Below are 18,581 nucleotides of genomic sequence, written 5' to 3'. Positions count from 1 at the left end.
GGCTATTAGCCAAGATGATCAGGGACGCAACCCCACGCTGTGGGTGTCCCTTAGCTTCTAACCGCCAGAAGCTGGGACTGGATAGTGGGAGGGATCACTCGATAATTCTGTTCACTCTTTCTGAGGCATCTGGCATTTGTCACTGTCAGAAGACAGGATACTGGGCTAGATGGACCATTGGTCTGATCCAGCCTGGCCATTTTCAGCAGGGTAGACATTGCGAACGTTATCTGTTGGGTCCAAACTTCTCTACAGGCTTTTCTGCTGCGGAAAACTTGCTCAGGCGCTGAGCAGGGGCAGAAGAGAAACTGCTCTTTATGGGCTTTAGGAATTTGGTGGTGTGACTGGGCTGGGCTTACCTGTGGTGCTGCCTAGTGGTTAGGTCACTGAGTCTCAGCTCTCCCGTCTCCAGCATCCCTGGCGAGCAGTGACTCCAATGCTGTGGCCGTCTCTCTTATGGTAATTAGTGACTCAGTCCTTTGGCCAGGCGACCAGTGGAGTCACCCCCTTCCAGGGTGACAGTCCAACACGATATCTACATCCATAGGTATCCCCCCAGAAGGAAGTTTTCAGCCCTCCTCTGGGCCCCTGTGGGCTGCACACCCTTGCCTCAGGGAGGACAATCTCTCTATCCCCCCTTCTCTCCAGGAGGGTGGGAGATAGGGTCTGTGCCCCCTTCATGGTTGGTTGATAGGAAAGACTGGGTCCAATCCAGGGGTCTATCAGTAGCAGCAATACCAAGCATCCAGCAGGGCTCTGAGGCTGCTTCCCTGGGCCACTTCCTAACACTTTCCCAGGCCAGGGCATGGCCACAGTCCCAGAGCCAATCCAAGGGGAGGGTTCCTTAAGGATAAGCTAGTCACTCCGCTGGGACCTGAGGTTGCTGCTGCATGCAGACCCCTGCAGCAAGGGCTCCTGCTGTACCCTTACTCAAGAGATCTCAGGTTAGATCCCCTTATCCTATCTGCTATTTGGCCCACCTTACTGAGCTGTCTGGCTCTCCTTTGAACTCCTCGAGATAGACCAGGTAGGACCCCTTGAGCCCTGAATTGCTCCTTAACCGTATCTATGTACCCCATCCCGGGGGTTCCATCCTACATGCTTTGGGCACCCTAGGAAGCTCCTCATGGGACACCTCATCCACTGTAGCCTACCAAGATTTAGGCAAGCAGAAGCTAAGATACACAAGAGAGACATCATCACCCCTCCGCCCCCCGCACTTCAGTACATTGTGGGAAGTGGCACCATATTGGATGGTGCCTGTCCTGCGTTTGATGCACCCTGCTTATGGGGAGCTTTGAGGCATCTTCTTTTCTCTCTTAAGAGCAGACATTTAGATAGCAACACTTTCATACAATAGTCACCCATCAATTTCCAGGGTACGTGAGGGATGATGCCCATAATCCTATCTTTAAAAAGTAAAATAAAATGCCAAGATAACCTAACTGTGAACTGAATGCAGCTGCCAAAGCAGCCTCTTGCTGTCTGCAGCCAGCCTGAAACAGTAGCTGAGTCGCAAACTCCCCCGTCTTGCGAACATCTCATGGGCCAGCCATCTCTAAAGCTCAGTGATGAAACTTCAGTATCAACATTAACTACTGTCTTGCTGATTATCTTCGCCTATAGAAGGGAGTGGAGCCTATGGGGAGGTGACAACTGGAAATACCTACCGGAAAGGAAACACAGAGGGAAGAAGAGAGGAGAAACTGAGACAGGGAAAAAGGTGAGAAGCAGAAAAAAGACGGCGGAAGGAAGAGACACAAAGGTTAGAGGTAGTGGTGGGTACTAAATGAGTGTGTATTTTCTCACTGAGTGCTACTGAGCGGGACTCAAAGGCAATAATAAATAATGGGAACAACACAAGGAGCAAATTCTACACTTAACCTTTGAGCAAACATCCTGTTGCCCCTAAGGGGAGAATCATTGTGGCCTGAGGGGAGCCTGAAGCCTTCACTGTATAACCCACAGATCATCACTTAAAATAGAACGTGGACCTTCCCAAATGAATGCCCCTTCCCTGGCCAGTTCGTGCCATTGGTTCGCGCTTAGCACGCCAGCTAACATTTGCATTTTGTAAGCAAGCGATTTGTAAGTTGGAAGGAATCTGAAACGACAAACTCCAGCAACGAGTTCCAAAGAATGTCATCAGAAACATTTAACTCTTCAACTGCTAGATGGATGAACTGGCGACTTGCCAGAAAATAAAATCTTTACCTTGCAACTGGTGTAATTTTGGTTATAAAGAGCTGTTTTGTGTCTAAGAGAGGGCTATAAATCCCAATTCACCTGAGCAACTCAATGCATCCTTTGTCCTAAGAGTCACTACTGAAGCCTACATAATAAACTGCGAACAAAACATTTAAAAAATACCAAAGTGGGAACCCTCCTTCCCAAACACAAAGGGATAGCTTTTGTGTCAGATACTCCTTTTAAAAGAAAAGTTGGAAAAAATTCTTCCTTTTGTGCTATAAAAATGACAGACACCATTACTGCTACTTAATGGAACCATGAAGCACCACATTACTAACAAGACTTTGACCAAAACTTAAGCCCCAGTCCTGCAAACTGACCCATGTGGGTGGACCAGCCCCACAGGTCTCCATCTGAGTCCATCCACTGATCAGCTTGCAGGATCAGGGCTTTAGATATTGAGTGGGATATGGAACTGCTCACTCAGGCAAATTCTCATCACCATCAATGGGAGATTTGTCTGAACAAGGAGTGCCAGATCCTATTTCGGAGGCCATTTCTATTGATTAATGTTCTATGAATTAGGTATGCTGATAAAATCAGAGTTCTGTCACACAATATTCCATGCCTGAAGTGAAGTGATGAACTATATTCTGGTAACCCTACGCCCTGGTATCTTTCTGTATTTTTTCATGGCAGAAACGTATTTTTAAAATAAAGGAATATTGTTCAACACACTGCATTTTGTATTTCAAAACAGAAATATTAAAAAGCTTCTTCCAATCATTCTACTTACACTCCATAAAATAAGAATCTTAAATAATCAAACTTTCTGGGAACCGGGAAAAGTACTTAGCCTCTTCTCAGGAATATACCAAAGCAAACAAGGTTGTACTTTTTAAAGGATCAGATGCTACCAGCCTCATGTACACGAGGGTAAGGGCTGGCAGAATCTGACCCAAAGTAATTCTCTGAAATTAGTTCACTGAGGCATCAATATGGATGTCTGCCTTCAATGCTAAATTGTTTTGCTTGGTACTATAATGAAGCAGAAACATATAATGTATTTCATGCAACCAACCTCATTTATTGAAAAATCCTAATTGTATTGCCTTGGTTAGTAACATCTGTTTGTTCAACAAACTAATTCTTTTCATGAAGCAAAGCACACCTTTTTCTTATAAATAGTATAAATTATTTTATTTACAGAAACTTGTTACAAAACAAATAGACTATATATTTATTTTTCTTTTAAATATCCAAAGTAATTTTTCTATCCCATGACATTTGTTCATGTACTATACAGCAGCCAACACAAAGTTCAGCTGATCAGATGCTCTTGATTATGTATACAAATTATCAAACTATTCACACGTTTTACACAGGAGATTGCTTTTTAGAACCAGGCTCAACACTGAGCAAGATACTTTCGAGGCCTACATTCACTTTGACATTATGTAGTGCTCATTTTAAAATTTTCTTTAAAACATAAAATATTTCACACAAAATGTAAAAATGATTTTCTGCTCAACAGTGAAAAGTTAAGAATTTTTCAAGCCCGATTCCCTCCCCCAGGACAGGATGAGTGACAGACAACAGAGATTCCTTGGCAAGAGAACTCTTAGAGGAAGACAACTGCCTTAGAAATGACATTTGAAAATCACACATTTTTTTAAATGGTTTTAAGAGGTACTTATCTGGTTTTTTTTGTTTTTTGTTTTTTTTTCTGGAATACAAAATAGTTTAAACATTCTCTTTTTCTAAACTAGATCGTTTACGAATGAATAACCAAAAAAAGGAGACAGTTCTGTAAATTTTCGTTTGAAAAAAGTATGTAACCCTTGGCATTATTTTGAGATGCATTATTAATGGGCTTGTTTCAAAACAAGTTATTCTATTTAAAATGCTTTACAAAAATCACCAGCATCAGTCATTTTTGTTTTTTGAACCCCTTCTAATTAAAATTTTAGAAATACATAGGTGGAAAAAGCAAGCTCCAAAATTTCAACTGAACATTCAAGTCTTTTAAGGAGAAGCTGTCTAAACAGTCCAAGCTTAAAACTAGTTATATCAGGCACTTTCAGTTTTTCCATTAGTTTTAAACCACATGAGACCCATACAAATGCGCACGCACACACTCACACACACAAACACACATCCTAAAAAAAGAGAAGCAGAGTGTCACTTAACTAAATGTAGTCTTCCGGGAATCAGACAACTGATTAGCAATGCCATCTAGACCATTTAGGCCCTGATCCTGCAATCAGATTCTTGTGGCGGACCTCTGCATGGATCCAATTGCAGGATCTCGGCGTTAGTTTGTATGTATCCACTCCCAAGACACTAAAAGGGACACAAATTTCACAAAACAAAGGCATCCCTTAATTTGCAAAGTAGGCATGTTACTATTAGCTTGGCAGTGAACCACTTCAAATTATAAAAAAGGTATTTGCTATTTTTAATTAATTAATAAATAAATACTAGATGATCTCAATTGTACCAAAACTGGATATAAGAAAAAAAGACCTGTGCAAAAATACATATTTAAATATGTACAATCAATTAACAAAATATGTCTTCTGAAATAGGGATACTTCAATATTTATAATAGAACAAGAAATTCCAAAATAAAGATACAAAAGTAGGTTTTTTGTATAATTCTTTGTTCATCATTGCAGCAATATTTTAGGTTAAGAAAACTGCAGGAGTCCTAAGGAGAAGTTGGAAAGCCTATAAAAATTGTCTCTCTTAAATTACTACGAAAAACTGTCTAGAAAGAACCCAGCCACTACAAATTCAATTTTGCAAGGTAAATTAATTTTAAGCTTCCTTAATTATTTACAGTAAGAATTATGAGAGACAATAAAAGCTTCAGGAACAGTGTTCTGTTTAGAACCAAGATCTAACCTGTAATATTTAAGCAGGTCTGTACTCAAGGGCAGACGAAATTTAAGATGGCCTCACTTCCTCGTCCCAATAGATTAAAACTACGAGCCCTGATGCAGATGTAGTTAAAACCCGGCCCTACATGAAGCACCGTGATTAAATACTAACTTTCAAATGTCTGCATGGTTTTGAATGAGCTTTGACTTTCCATTATGCTTTCAGATCAACATAATCTTTACACAACTAAAGATGTTCCATCACTTAAAGCCACAAAGGTTGATTAATATACATTTCTATTTGCCTGAAATGTAAGTCTTTCCAACCAAATTGCACTTGTGACTGAAACACGTAAGAGTGAATGCTTGGCACCACTGACTTCCATGGCGCCAGAATTTCACACCCACTGTGCAGGAAACAATCTTTTCAGTTGGACATCGTATTACATCTTCAGCTTTTTGTTCCTGAAATACAGTGAGTTTATGTTTGCATAATAAACGTCTGAAGTGTTTTTTCTTGGTGACCTTTTGTATAAGCTCAAAGCTAAAGTGTCTGCATAGAGGCTTGCTGTTGTTTTGCGGTACATCATAATTCTGCAGCAAGTTCATGTTAACTCGGAAACGTGAACAGGTAACCAACCAAGCACCTGCTGCTATTAGTGGCTTGAGAATCCCTGATGTACGATGCGCCACCAAAATGGGGAGAAGGCGGCTGGACTGTGTGAATAATTTGATAGGCTCAGATTGTCTGATCTCAGCAATATCTGGTGCCCCTTTAAGGCAAAAGAGTATATTCTTGATTTAGAAATTGTTTTCCTTTACTTCACCCCTTAATGAAGGTTCAAGTAAAGTCTCAAAATTCACTGTTAAAAAGCTTACTGAAAATATCCAAATCAATGATATTGTAATAATGCAAAAGCCCTTTAAAGGATTTCATTTTTGAGATGTTTTAAAACAAGATAAAATCTCTCATGAAAACTGACTGTCTGGACTGTAACATAGTATAGTCCCCTTTATTCAGAAAACATCTGTATCTGAGAAAAAGATGATAGTAACCCATCCAGGTGCACTTAAAGCTGGACTCAGTTGCTAACTAGCATCTAGTACAGCATTCTGAAATATTTTATTGTGGGTAGCTGAAAGCATGACAAGTGTTAATGATTTGATTACAAGAACAAGGCATAAACTAACTGAAAATCTTTCAGAAAAATCTTTAAATATTTAGTTTTAAAAGGGCTGTTTTTACAGGCCGGAAGGTACAACCAACCTAAATCAACTAGTAGAGTTCTTCTTTAAAGTAACAAAGGCTTCTGGTATACAGTATAGGTCAAAAAATATGTTCTTTGGGAATAGTTTAGGTTATTTGCCTTTGTTGATCTGATACTTTTGCATTCGGATTTCCTTCATCAAAAGGAATTAACAATTTTTACTTTCTTTTGCAATAGAATCTTATTCAAAATAATAATTGCTTTTCCATCAGGCAAGTACAACATTATTTTTGTATTTGTTTTTCGAACAATGGCCTCAAACAAGTTTTTAAAACGTTTTGAAACTCCTGACAGCTTCTTATCCCAAATTACTTGCAAAAGGCTGGGCAAAACACAGACTATTTAGTTTCTGAATTGTGCTATTTTTGTGTTCCATGAAAGGAACACTGCTATAAAAACACTAAAGCCATATTCCCTTCTTGAGGGCTTCTTTTCAATGTGCCTAACACATTGTACCCCTGCTGCAGGGGTTCTTTCAATTGACAGCGCCTATTGGGTGGCTAATAACCTACAAAAGACACCATCAGCATAAAGAGTCCACAGTAATGGTTGTCCCCAAACATTCTTTTGCCAGCCAATCTATGTCAGATAGTGGCAAGATGATGTACTCCTGTAGGCAAAATCTCACAGATTTGTAGCAAGCAGTCCAGACCACTGTTAACACTGGTAAGAGCAATTATGTGGCTGAACTTCATCCAGTGTCCATTTATAATATTCACTGCTACAGACATGGCTTCAGGGAAATTCCTTGTTTGAATCACAGTCCAGTAGATTTCCACACCTGAGGACCATGGGAAGCTGGGATAACTCAAAGGCATCTTGGAGTCCAGAATTCCAGATGGAGGTTTTGCTTATAGTGAACGTTGTCCAGTTCTTTTCTCACCACGGTATATTCAGCTATCAAGGACGTGCCTTTGGCTTTCAAACAAAAAAGAAAGCTGTGTAAGCAAGCATGTCGTAATAGATATAGTAAAGGCCACATCAGGCAGGACCTTTCTGGACAGCAAGAGAACATGTCAGAGGGAGTTACAAGGCACCAGGTAGCATTATTAACAGCCAGTCGGCTTGTTTGCATCTGGAATTCTAAAGTTTCTGCCTTCCCAAGTAATTGTGCTCTCCAATTACACTCCGAAATGGCTAACTGGTATCGTAGTCATGACAAAAACAATCAGAAGCACTAAGGTGTGGCTTTCCTCATTTCTTAAACGTATACATTCAATTTCATTATTTCAGAAGTAGCTTTTTCCCCCATTAGGTTGCTCAGTTAAATGAAAACTGTCAGGAAGTACCAAAAGTGAAAGTTCTTAGAGCAATGATGGCTGAGCCGTATTATCCATAGATAGGCATTTCTTCTTCCTATACAGTATGTACACTAGTCAGCGTACAACAGCAATGATAGACCTGTTCTTTGGAGGAGAGTGAAAATTCAGAGACCTGTCCAAGATGGTATCATAAACATACAGCTAAGGGTAGCATAAAATCTCTCCTTTACCTGTAAGTGGTTAAGAAGCTCAAATAATCTGGTTGGCACCCGACCAAAAGGACCAATAAGGGAAGAAGATCCTTTCAAATCTGGGGGGAGGTTTTGTTTGTTCTTTCTTTGTTGTTCTCTCTTGGACAGAGAGGGACCAGGGCAGGAAAAAAACATCTCCTAAAATCCTACCTGAAATAAGCATCTAAGATTACAAACATTGTAAGTAATAGCAAGGAAATGCGTTAGATTATCTTTTGTTTTAGCTTGTGAATTTTCCCTATGCTAAGAGGGAGGTTTATTCCTGCTTTTTGTAACTTTGCAGTTGAGCCTAGAGGGGAATCCTCTGTGTTTTAAATCTTATTACCCTGTAAAATTACCTTCCATCCTGATTTTACAGAGGTGCTTCTAGAACCTGATGGGTTTTTAGTGTCCTAAAAACCCAAGGGTCTGGTCTGTGCTCACTTGGTTAACCTATTGGTTGGTATATTATTCTCAAGCCTCCCCAGGAAGGGGGGTGAATGGGCTTGGGGGGATATTTTGGGGAAATAGGAACTCCAAGTGGTCCTTTTCCTGAATCTTTGTCTAAATCACTTGGTGGTGGCAGCAGAATCCATCCAAGGACAAGGAAAGGATTTGTGCCTTGGGGAAGCTTTTAACCTAAGCTGGTAGAAATAAGCTTAGGGGGTCTTTCATGTGGGTCCCCACATCTGTACCCCAGAGTTCAGAGTGGGCAGGGAACCGTGACAGATGGGCCTTTGTGAGTTCCTAACACTTCAGTTATATGAACTTCCACAGCAGCGTGGAAAAAAAGCAAAGAGGTAGGGATTTGTAGGATTGGTGGAAATAGAAAGACATCATCAATATTTAAACACAGTAGAAAACATACCATGGGGAACAATCTTACAATGTCAGGGATCCAGATGATCTAAAATATTCTCCAGATCTAGCTTCTCTGAATCTATTTTTTCCCTTAAATAGTCTCTTTTCCTTCAAGTGATCTTCCAACCTATTTCTCATAGTTTAGGAAAAACAGCGGTATCTGATTTTTTCTGTTATTTCCCATTCCTCTCCTCATGACCCCACTATGCTCGGCAAAATAGTTTTTAAACAACACATTCATTTCAATGTTGTTCTATTTTGGGAAGTAACTATAACAATAGGACCCTACTTACTCACAAGATCTGATCCCTTTGTGTTTTCCTTGTAATTTCTGCTGGTTTTAAATGAGCAAAAGTAATTTTTAACTACTCTTATCTCCTGTTAATACTGCACAGCCAGTCAATACAGCTCTGGGGGAGGGGGCTGTGTTTTACTGCAGCTGAGTTACAATCAAAATGGGTAACTATGTTCTGATTGCAGAATGCTTATTGTTGTGGATATGGAAGTCAGAAAGATTCCAGGCTGACTTTCAGATACGTGGCTTATTTCGCAAGGCTGACACTCAGGAAAAATATTTTTACTTGTGAAGTGAGTGAATTTCATCTGGGAGTTATTAGGTAATAATTATGGCACCATTATGCCACTTTTATAATGCAACTTTTCAGAGTAAAACCACACTTTCAAAAAGATGTTGTAATAATCCGACAGCAAGAGATTCACATTGAAAAATATTTAAAAAGTGAACTGGAAAATAGATATCCACCTTTCACTAACAGAGTGTCTAGAATCAGTTAGTCAACCTAAAATACTGTAACAGGACACGACCTAGCTGTTGTAGGGGTCCCTTCTGGCCTTAAAGTCTCTGACTATGACCAATATTACCACGTACAGTCACCAGTGGAAGTCTAGAGATTCTAAAGCTAATCTGTCAAGCTTACGTCAGTGAAATATCTTCAATACAAAATGTCATACCTGATGAAGAAGAGAATTGTTCATCAGTCCCTGTGTTCCTGTGATTGCACTGGTGTGTTTTGCATGAACATTGTTCACCGATGGCAATTTGGCAACCTTGTTTGATTTGCTGCTGTTTATGCTGCTTGAACCAGGTGAGCACTTTCTTTTCTTTCCTATGAATTTGTCCAGGGAAGTGTGTGCATGTGAAAAACTGCTGTGTGAATTTACAGTCAGTTCACTGGACTGATGAACAAATGGCCCTAAGGAAAGAGTGGAATCGCTACTGTTCATCATCACACTCATTCTTTTTATCGATTCTGCAGGGCTTCCAGTAGGAGGGCCCCTCCCTGATTGGTCATGTTTGAGGCTAACAGAGTTAGCTTTGCTAGTCATACAATTGAGGCCAACACTGTGCGATGAAGATGGCAGAGATGAATGATAAGAGGTCCCAGAGTTGACCACACAGTTTTTCCGAAAGGACTCTGTGGAATGAGACGAAGGTGCTAGCAGCGCGGAACTGGTTTTACGCTTCTTTCCTGAGCCACCGCTGCTGCTGTTGCTGCTGGTGCTGTTACAGTTGGCACTGCTAGCAGGGGATTCCTTAGGTTTAAAAGACTTGCTGGGTTTCAATTTCTGAGGTTTGCTGGGCACAGGTGAAGGTACGGAGGAAAGCACTGTAGGTGTTGAAGGGGACGAAGACACTTGTCTTGATTGCATACTGCAGACAGGGTCCACTGCACCCAGATTAGAAGGATTGGCATTTAGTGTAGTTCCGTGTGATGGGACCGGTTTACTATGAAGAGACGTACAGGAAGGAGAAACCAGTGTTGGTGATGACATAACCGTGGTGGGTAAAAGGAAACCTGCAGCAGTGACACCATATTGTGACGCAGGCATCGAGTTTGTCCAATGCGGAGCACGAACAGACGCAGCGTTGCTAGATGCTGGGGGAATTTTCCTAGGAAAGAAAAAGAAGAAACAGTTAGTGTTCTTTGTGCACGGACATCAGTGACTAGACTGAAACGGTCCTGCATTAGAATAATTCTGTTTGCATTTGTTCAGTGCAAAAATACTCACCTTATCAAACCCTAAAACATTTTGATAAATTAAACCAACTACATTGCAAACAAGTAAAGCACTGCTTAGTAACCCTACTCCTTTGGTGGATGTATACGTGGTTATTTATCTGTAACTGGAGTTCCCTAAATATTACTGTCTGCTTTTCCGGGTGAGATTTCAAAAGTGCTCAGCGTTGGCCTAACTCTGCTTCTCCTGAAATCACTGAGAGTTTTACAGTTGACTTCTATGCCACGTTCCCTCTGCCTCCTAGATCCTGAGCCTTGGAAAGGCAACAAGTCGCTAGGGGCATAGTGCCTTGAAGCAGTGACCTCGGAATTACAGACAGGACAGTTCTCCGCTGACGCCAAGAGGGCTGTGTAGCAAGGTGAAGAGCAGGACCACCTGTTCTGAGGGGAGGTGCCCCAGGAGCCTTTCTGACCCCAGGGGGAGAGGAAAGCGAATAGAGAAAAAGACCCTAAAAGACCTGCTCTCAGTGCAACCAGCTTTAGTGACTGGGCTGAAGCCAGCACCATCACTGGCTCTGGGATAGCTTGAGCAGTGGGAAACGACGACTAAATGGGACCTGGATCCAATCCAACCAAACGGCACTCAAACCGAACGCCCCAATTAAACAATCCAAACGCTCATGACACTCCTGCTCCCAAGTCCCCCACAACGGATACCAAACACCCTCTACAGCAGCGTTAGAGAACGAACCATAATTAGGATTTGAGGCACTAGACTTTTAGAAACTGCTCAACAGATTTCATTTCCATGTCCAACAGCAAAGCACAAGTTGTCAGCTGTCATATTGCTTTAAAAAGGTTCCAGCCACTCTCAGCTCAGCCCAAGAATACAAAGACAGGAGATCTGTGGCTACAGTTTTATGAAAAGTAAAGAATATAGTCTCCTGGTGAGTGTAACTCAATCCCCTCCTATTCTCCAGATGACAGTTTAAATGGAGCTATTGCTCACATTTACAGTGTTATTGGGAGGTGCTAATTTAAAAAGAGGTGATAAGAAGGTTTAGTTTATTCTTAAAATGTCTTAAATGAATTATTATTACAACAGGAAAGCCATTTTTCTCTCAATCGCAAGAATAATAATTTAAAAAAAACCCTTTCATTTCTACTCACTTCCACATCTGTGAATTAAGATGCTTGTCCACCATGAAGTTAAGTGCACATCGGATATGGTTCCACCGCTTATCAAAAACGTAATAACCTCTTCCAATTTGCCGGCTACCAAATGTGCAAAACTGAAAATACAGATTTTATTTTGGTGTTTTCTAATTTTAATAACAACTCTCTAAACAATAAATTAACGCACTTAATTACAAACCAATAATATACAGGAAAAGTCTAAGGACCTAAGATAGCAAACGTACATTAGGACTTTGATCCTTATGGCCCAAAAAGTATGTTCAGTATATATTCCCAAATAGCTCAGGCCCAACTGGCAAGGAGGACCATCTTTCTCTCTCTGAGATGCTGCCACCTTTAATAGGAATCACCTTGATTAGAGAGAGAGAGGGAAAGTGGTAGATTTTTTTTTCCTGAGGGGCCATTAGGTTTGCAACCTATTCCCATACTTGCTCTGACATTCAGGCCATACTGTAAGGTGTATGTGAGAGGGGCCTGTGGTTTATGGGGAAGCTTCTTTTGCACTGAGGCCGAGTCTTGTTGGGAGACAGCTGCTGGTTTTTAGGTGAACTGGCTTTTTTAATTTTCTCGAAGTCAATAAGGATAAGATATACATTTTATATAGGACAAGATGTACATTACATATCTAAATAAATATGTTAGCTCTCTATAAGAAATTGCTTGCAGTCATTTAAAATCTGTTTTTAAATGATTCCACTAAAAGAAAGATCTAGGAGTTAAATTACATCACATGCCCAAATATTTTAGTGAATTTTTTTTTTTTTTTTTGCTTTTGGAAATGAAAGTATGCCACACGTACCAACTGCTGCCAAGATTTTCACATGCAGCCAGGTTACTGCAAGCCATTATTTCTATGCGAAATTAAGGCTAGCCTCATGATTTAAAAACAGATAGAATACTGAAAGTGTTATTACACCATACCACTATTTTGCATGTACCAGTTTCACAGCTACCCTTTTCTCAAAACATTTCAGAAAGTTTCCACTTCCACCTCCAATATTTGTGGCATTTTGATTTCTCTTATGTTACAGTGGAGATATCTCAGAATGTGTTCTCATAGCACATTTACTCTGACAATTATGATTAAACCCTTCCTGCCTATTCTGTAACAAACACATTTTCCTGTGGCATGAGAACATTTTAGCAAACCCACCAAAAAATACACTGAAAAACCGTAATCAATTTGTTCACAAATTCAGAACCAGTAAAGGATGTACAACATACAGCGGCGGGCTGAGGATGATGACCTGAATAACGACAATCCAGTTTTTCAACATGTTCCTCTTTTTCATCACACTCTCCCTCATCACTGGATAAACGAGATGCTGGCTCAGCTGCAGGCAACGGAGGGTGTGGAGATTCATGGACCGAAAGAGAGTCACTAGGGGCATTTCCGCTGTACTGGGTTGGACAGCCTGGAGGCCTGGACAAGTAAATACACGGAAAAGGTATTACTGAACAAAGGCTACATTAGCAGGAATTACTTATTATGTCTGGAATTTTTTGCTTGTATAGAAAGGTGCTTTTTTTTTCAAAACCAGGTTTTCCACGTTTTCCTTTCTGTCATAATACCAGTATCTCAGAATTCTTTTAACAGTTACGTCACACAACTCTCCAGGAAAAGGAGGAATCATTATGTCCATTTTGCAGATAGGCACACTGAGAGACAGAAAGATTAAAGGTTTCAGAGTAGCAGCCGTGTTAGTCTGTATCCGCAAAAAGAACAGGAGGACTTGGGGCACCTTAGAAACTAACACATTTATCTGAGCATAAGCTTTCGTTAGCTCACGAAAGCTTATGCTCAGATAAATGTGTTAGTTTCTAAGGTGCCCCAAGTCCTCCTGTTCTTTTTTAGAAAGGTTAAAGTGGCTTTTCAAGGCCACTCAGCAAGTAAGTAACAGAGCCAGAAATAAAACCAGTAGTCTAGTCCCAACTCCCAGTCCTCAACTACTTCCACCAGCCAGTCCCAACCACTCCATTTGCGGTCGTCCCTTCTTTTTCTCCACTCCAGAAACTGCTGGGTATTTTTAAAAGCTCATTAAACAAAGATATCACCTTCACACCATCCTGACTTACTGCTATACTGGATCCAGAGGCACTGCTAAACTGGATGCCTTAAATTAATTTACTGTTGCAACAACTTCTTCATTTTGCATTCACTTCCTTCTCCTCTGTACTCCTAAATCCCCCCATTTCTATTTATCCATGTCCACCTTGCTGGAGCACCAACACTGAATAGCTGCTATAGAATGGAGCTTCTGGTTTTCATTTACTCAAGCCAGCATTTACCTCCCTGGGCCACCCATCATGGCCTCATGTTAGAAGGGCAGGAGATACAGCTCACCTAAGACTAAGGAAGGCTATGTCTACACTACGGGGCAGTGTAGACATAGCCCGGGGTCGGCAAGCTATGGCACGCGGGCGGATTTTCAGTGGCACTCACACTGCCCGGGTCCTGGCCACCGGTCCGGGGGGCTCTGCCTTTTAATTTAATTTTAAGTGAAGCTTCTTAAATATTTTAAAAACCTGATTTACTTTACATACAACAATAGTTTAGTTACGTATTACAGACTTATAGAAAGAGACCTTCTAAAAATGTTAAAATGTCTGACTGGCACGCGAAATCTTAAATTAGAGTGAATAAATCATAGAATCATAGAATATCAGGGTTGGAAGGGACCCCAGAAGGTCATCTAGTCCAACCCCCTGCTCAAAGCAGGACCAATTCCCAGTTAAATCATCCCAGCCAGGGCTTTGTCAAGCCTGACCTTAAAAACCTCTAAGGAAGGAGATTCTACCACCTCCCTAGGTAACGCATTCCAGTGTTTCACCACCCTCTTAGTGAAAAAGTTTTTCCTAATATCCAATCTAAACCTCCCCCACTGCAACTTGAGACCATTACTCCTCGTTCTGTCATCTGCTACCATTGAGAACAGTCTAGAGCCATCCTCTTTGGAACCCCCTTTCAGGTAGTTGAAAGCAGCTATCAAATCCCCCCTCATTCTTCTCTTCTGCAGGCTAAACAATCCCAGCTCCCTCAGCCTCTCCTCATAACTCATGTGTTCCAGTCCCCTAATCATTTTTGTTGCCCTTCGCTGGACTCTCTCCAATTTATCCACATGAAGACTCGGCACACCACTTCCGAAAGGCTGCCGACCCCTGACATAGCCTAAGATCCAGTGTGGAATTTTTGAGCGAGCAATCACCAGGCACAGAGCAAGAGCCCCTGAGTTGCGAATGAATCTGCATTTCCCACATGGTAGCACTCATTGCCACCAATCCATCAGGTTGCTCCCCAGACTTCACACTTGATGGATAAACAGATTTCACTTACCTTGGAAGACTGGGGGGGTGAGGTTTGGGTTTATTAGGTACTAAAGGCTTTGATTCTGTAGGAATAAGTCCATGAGAATTTTGGTGCAGCTCCTGGGAAGTTTTAGAAGGTGAGGGATGTGGTTCCCTGAGTGGGGGCATCTGCTGATGATGATCCGAATGTCGAAGCAATTCCTTTTCCCTGGTTTTGCTTTTGTGCTCAGCTAATAACAAATCAAATCGTTTTCTTCGACCCTGTACAGCCCTCCGCTGGGTTAAGGAATGTGTCTGCAAATCAAAGCATCAAACGTTAATCCAAGGCAATTTCATTTGCAGAAATTAAACACTCAAGACAGATATAAAACAATTCTAGAAGGGAGGAACTAAAGCAAGGGATGGCTTTTACAAGAAACATAAAGATGGCCTAATGGGTGTTTATATTCCTATTTGATAAGCCAATAATAATTAAAGTCAATGCTCTTTAAGAAGTAAAAACGGTCAAAGGTCTCATAAGACCTTTGAGTTTGATATTCAAGCCTTTTTCAAAGTCTCACATTCATTACTAATACAAGAATGCTTCCTGACCATTTATTTCAAATCATGAAGCACAGCACATGATTTTCTCGTAAGAGAAACGTACCAATTTTTTATGTTTATTTGTGGGACTGTTGAGCATAAGATGTAAAACAGACTTTTAAATAAAGGGTACTAAATTTAATAACCTTGTAAATGTATTTGCTTTTGCAAACTAGTGTATTCCCGGACACCTACTGTATGGTAATGGATATTAAAACCACAAAGAAACACAGCAGAATCAACAATTACAACTCCAAAAAAGCAACAAAATTCAGAGATTAAGGCGATACTATATCGGGTTGACCCACTCCTGAAAGATCCTGAACACCCAGTGGACTTAAATACATGGAGCGCAAAATCTACATGCAGTAGGATAAAAGATTGTTTCCCTTGTTTACGTGTGTTAAATTCATTCCCAAGGCCTTATTTTCACACAGTTCGAGGGGCTCAATAATTTTTATTTATTGTGGAAGTAAACAAGCCTATTTTCCACCTTACTATTAAGCTCTGAAAAGATATGAAAACAATTTTTTTAGGGGTAAGCAGAGTGGAAGGAATTTCTATGGAATGCTTGTATTTTCTTTAAAGCTTTTAGTTTATTTCCCTACTGTTTACAATCCTCTCTTAGAAGCTTGACACTTTTTACTTTTACTTTTCCTTTACTTTTACTTTTTACTTTTCCTTTACTTACCTTTCCTTTTCCCAAAGAACAACAGCTTTGCCCCCTGTGTTTTCAAGGAGGCATTACCTTCAAGTTTTCTTCCTTGTCGTTAATATCGGTTATGTCTACACTTGTTCCAGAGGTGGTTTGTTTGTTAGGTAGCTGGTGGTCCCGGTGCTGTGCAGCAGCATAGCTAAATATTTCAAGATCACACATGATTCTTGTCTTTACTTTCTGTAACTTCTCAGGGACAAGTGATCACTTTTGTTCAAACTGATGTTTAGAGCCAGAGTTCACCAGACTGTAACTTTTTAAAAGATGTTTTGTGTACAGAGTTTGACCTACTAGACAGAGACTCTTTAGATAAGGACTTCTCAGAAAAAGAGTTGAAGCAATATCAAACTACAGTCCACAGAGGCAGCAGCGTTCGGGTTGATACAGCCACCTTCTAAAATCTGCTACAGACTTAGTTGTCCTGTGGGAAACATTTTGCTTTGTCTAGGTCCCACATAAAGCAGTGACTATATTTTTTAATTTCTTTGTGATGGGTGGATTTTTTAAAATTAATCTTTATAGCCAAAGAGACATTCCCCAATAACAGGTTTCAGAGTAGCAGCCGTGTTAGTCTGTATTCGCAAAAAGAAAAGGAGTACTTGTGGCACCTTAGAGACTAACCAATTTATTTGAGCATAAGCTTTCGTAAACTACAGCTCACTTCATCGGATCCAGTGACCTGTAGCTCACGAAAGCGTATGCTCAAATAAATTGGTTAGTCTCTAAGGTGCCACAAGTCCTCCTGTTCTTTATTCCCCAATAAGAACATCTAACAATTTGAAGATGGGTAAAATTGAGGTCTGAATACTTCTACAAGAGGCAGAGGTGAAAGTAAGCCGGTATGCCCCAGTATGGCGTTCCGGTAAGAGCCGGTGTGCTGTACCGGGACTGACTTTCCCAGACGGCAATTTAAAACCCCGGGGTAGCGGCGGCAGGACTGCGGTGGGGATTTAAAGGGCCCCGGAGCTCCAGCCGCCGCTACCGCTCCGGCCCTTTAAATCTCCGCCTAAGCCCTGCTGCGAAGCCCTGGGGTAGCGGCGGCGGGGCTCTGCAGGGGACTTAAAGGGCCGGGGCTGTAGTGGCTGCCGGAGCCCCACGCCCTTTAAATCCCTGCCTGAACTCTGCTGCCCGAGCCCTGGGGTAGCAGCGGCAGGGCTCTGGCAGTGATTTAAAGGGCCCCGGAGCTCCAGCCACCACTACCGCCCCGGCCCTTTAAATCCCCGCCAGAGCCCTGCTGCCGAAGCCCTAAGGTAGCAGGGGTGGGGCTCCAGAGTGGATTTAAAGGGCTGGGGCGGTAGCGGCGGCTGGAGCCCTGCGGCCCTTTAAATCCCCGACAGAGACCGGCCACCGCGACCCCAGGACTCGGGCAGCAGGGCTCCGGCAGGGATTTAAAGGGCTCAGGCAGCTGCTACCACAGCGGAGCCCCAGGCCCTTTAAACCTCTGCCAGAGCCCCGAGCCCCAGGGTAGCGGTGGCAGCCGGGAGCCCCCAGGGCTCCTCCGCGATTTAAAGGGTCCGGGGCTCCACTGCGGTAGCGGCAGCTGGAGCCCTGGGCCCTTTAAATTGCCCCCGAGCCCCAGGGTTCCCAGCCCCCTCTGCAGCTGGTAGCTCGGGGGTGATTTAAAGGTCCCCAGGCTCCCAGCCACCACTACTGCAGCTGGAGCCCCGGGCCCTTTAAATCAAGATTTAAAGGGCCCAGGGATTCAAGACCCTGCCTCTTCCGGTTGAGGCCACGCCCCCTGCTCAGGACTCCAGCATAACGGTAAATCCTCTAACTTACTTTCACCCCTGACAAGAGGTAAGTTTCCGGTGTCAACCATTTTTTTAAAAAGGCAGTCCTATAATATGTATTTACAGTAGAACTGTGTGAATAGTTGAATTTAAAGGTTGGCCCTAAACAAATATTTTGAATTACTTGGCAAATTGAAAAAACTTAAAATAAATAAATATCCCTCCCCGCATGAAACCTTCTGTCTGATCCCAAATGAAACATTACATATTCAAGACTTTTTTTTTAAACCTGGTCTGGTTTATAGTGGAAAAGTCATCAGACCCTACTTATATATGTTAACAGTGACATTATTAATTGTACACATCCTCAGACTTTTTT

General features: G+C 41.7%; 1 protein-coding gene across 5 annotated transcripts in view; it reads right to left on the bottom strand.

Annotated features, from left to right (window-relative positions):
• Positions 1-3,362: 3,362 nt before the first annotated feature.
• ATXN7 (ataxin 7) overlaps positions 3,363-18,581 on the bottom strand; it is a 127,485-nt gene continuing 112,266 nt past the window's right edge. For 2 of the 5 annotated variants that reach the window (XM_073350988.2, XM_073350990.2), the window contains exons 9-13: positions 15,204-15,469; positions 13,094-13,292; positions 11,843-11,964; positions 9,666-10,605; positions 3,363-7,258 (exon numbers count right to left, since the gene is read on the bottom strand). In XM_073350988.2, the coding sequence (XP_073207089.1) occupies positions 7,241-7,258; positions 9,666-10,605; positions 11,843-11,964; positions 13,094-13,292; positions 15,204-15,469 (1,545 nt within the window). In that variant the 3' untranslated portion in view covers positions 3,363-7,240. The other 3 variants (XM_073350986.2, XM_073350987.2, XM_073350989.2) reach the window with 3 other exon arrangements.

Source organism: Lepidochelys kempii, chromosome 7 (assembly GCF_965140285.1).
Source record: "Lepidochelys kempii isolate rLepKem1 chromosome 7, rLepKem1.hap1, whole genome shotgun sequence".
NCBI lineage: Eukaryota > Metazoa > Chordata > Testudines > Cheloniidae > Lepidochelys > Lepidochelys kempii.
The sequence above is the reverse complement of the archived record's forward strand: the minus strand, read 5'-3'. Positions and strand labels throughout refer to the sequence as shown.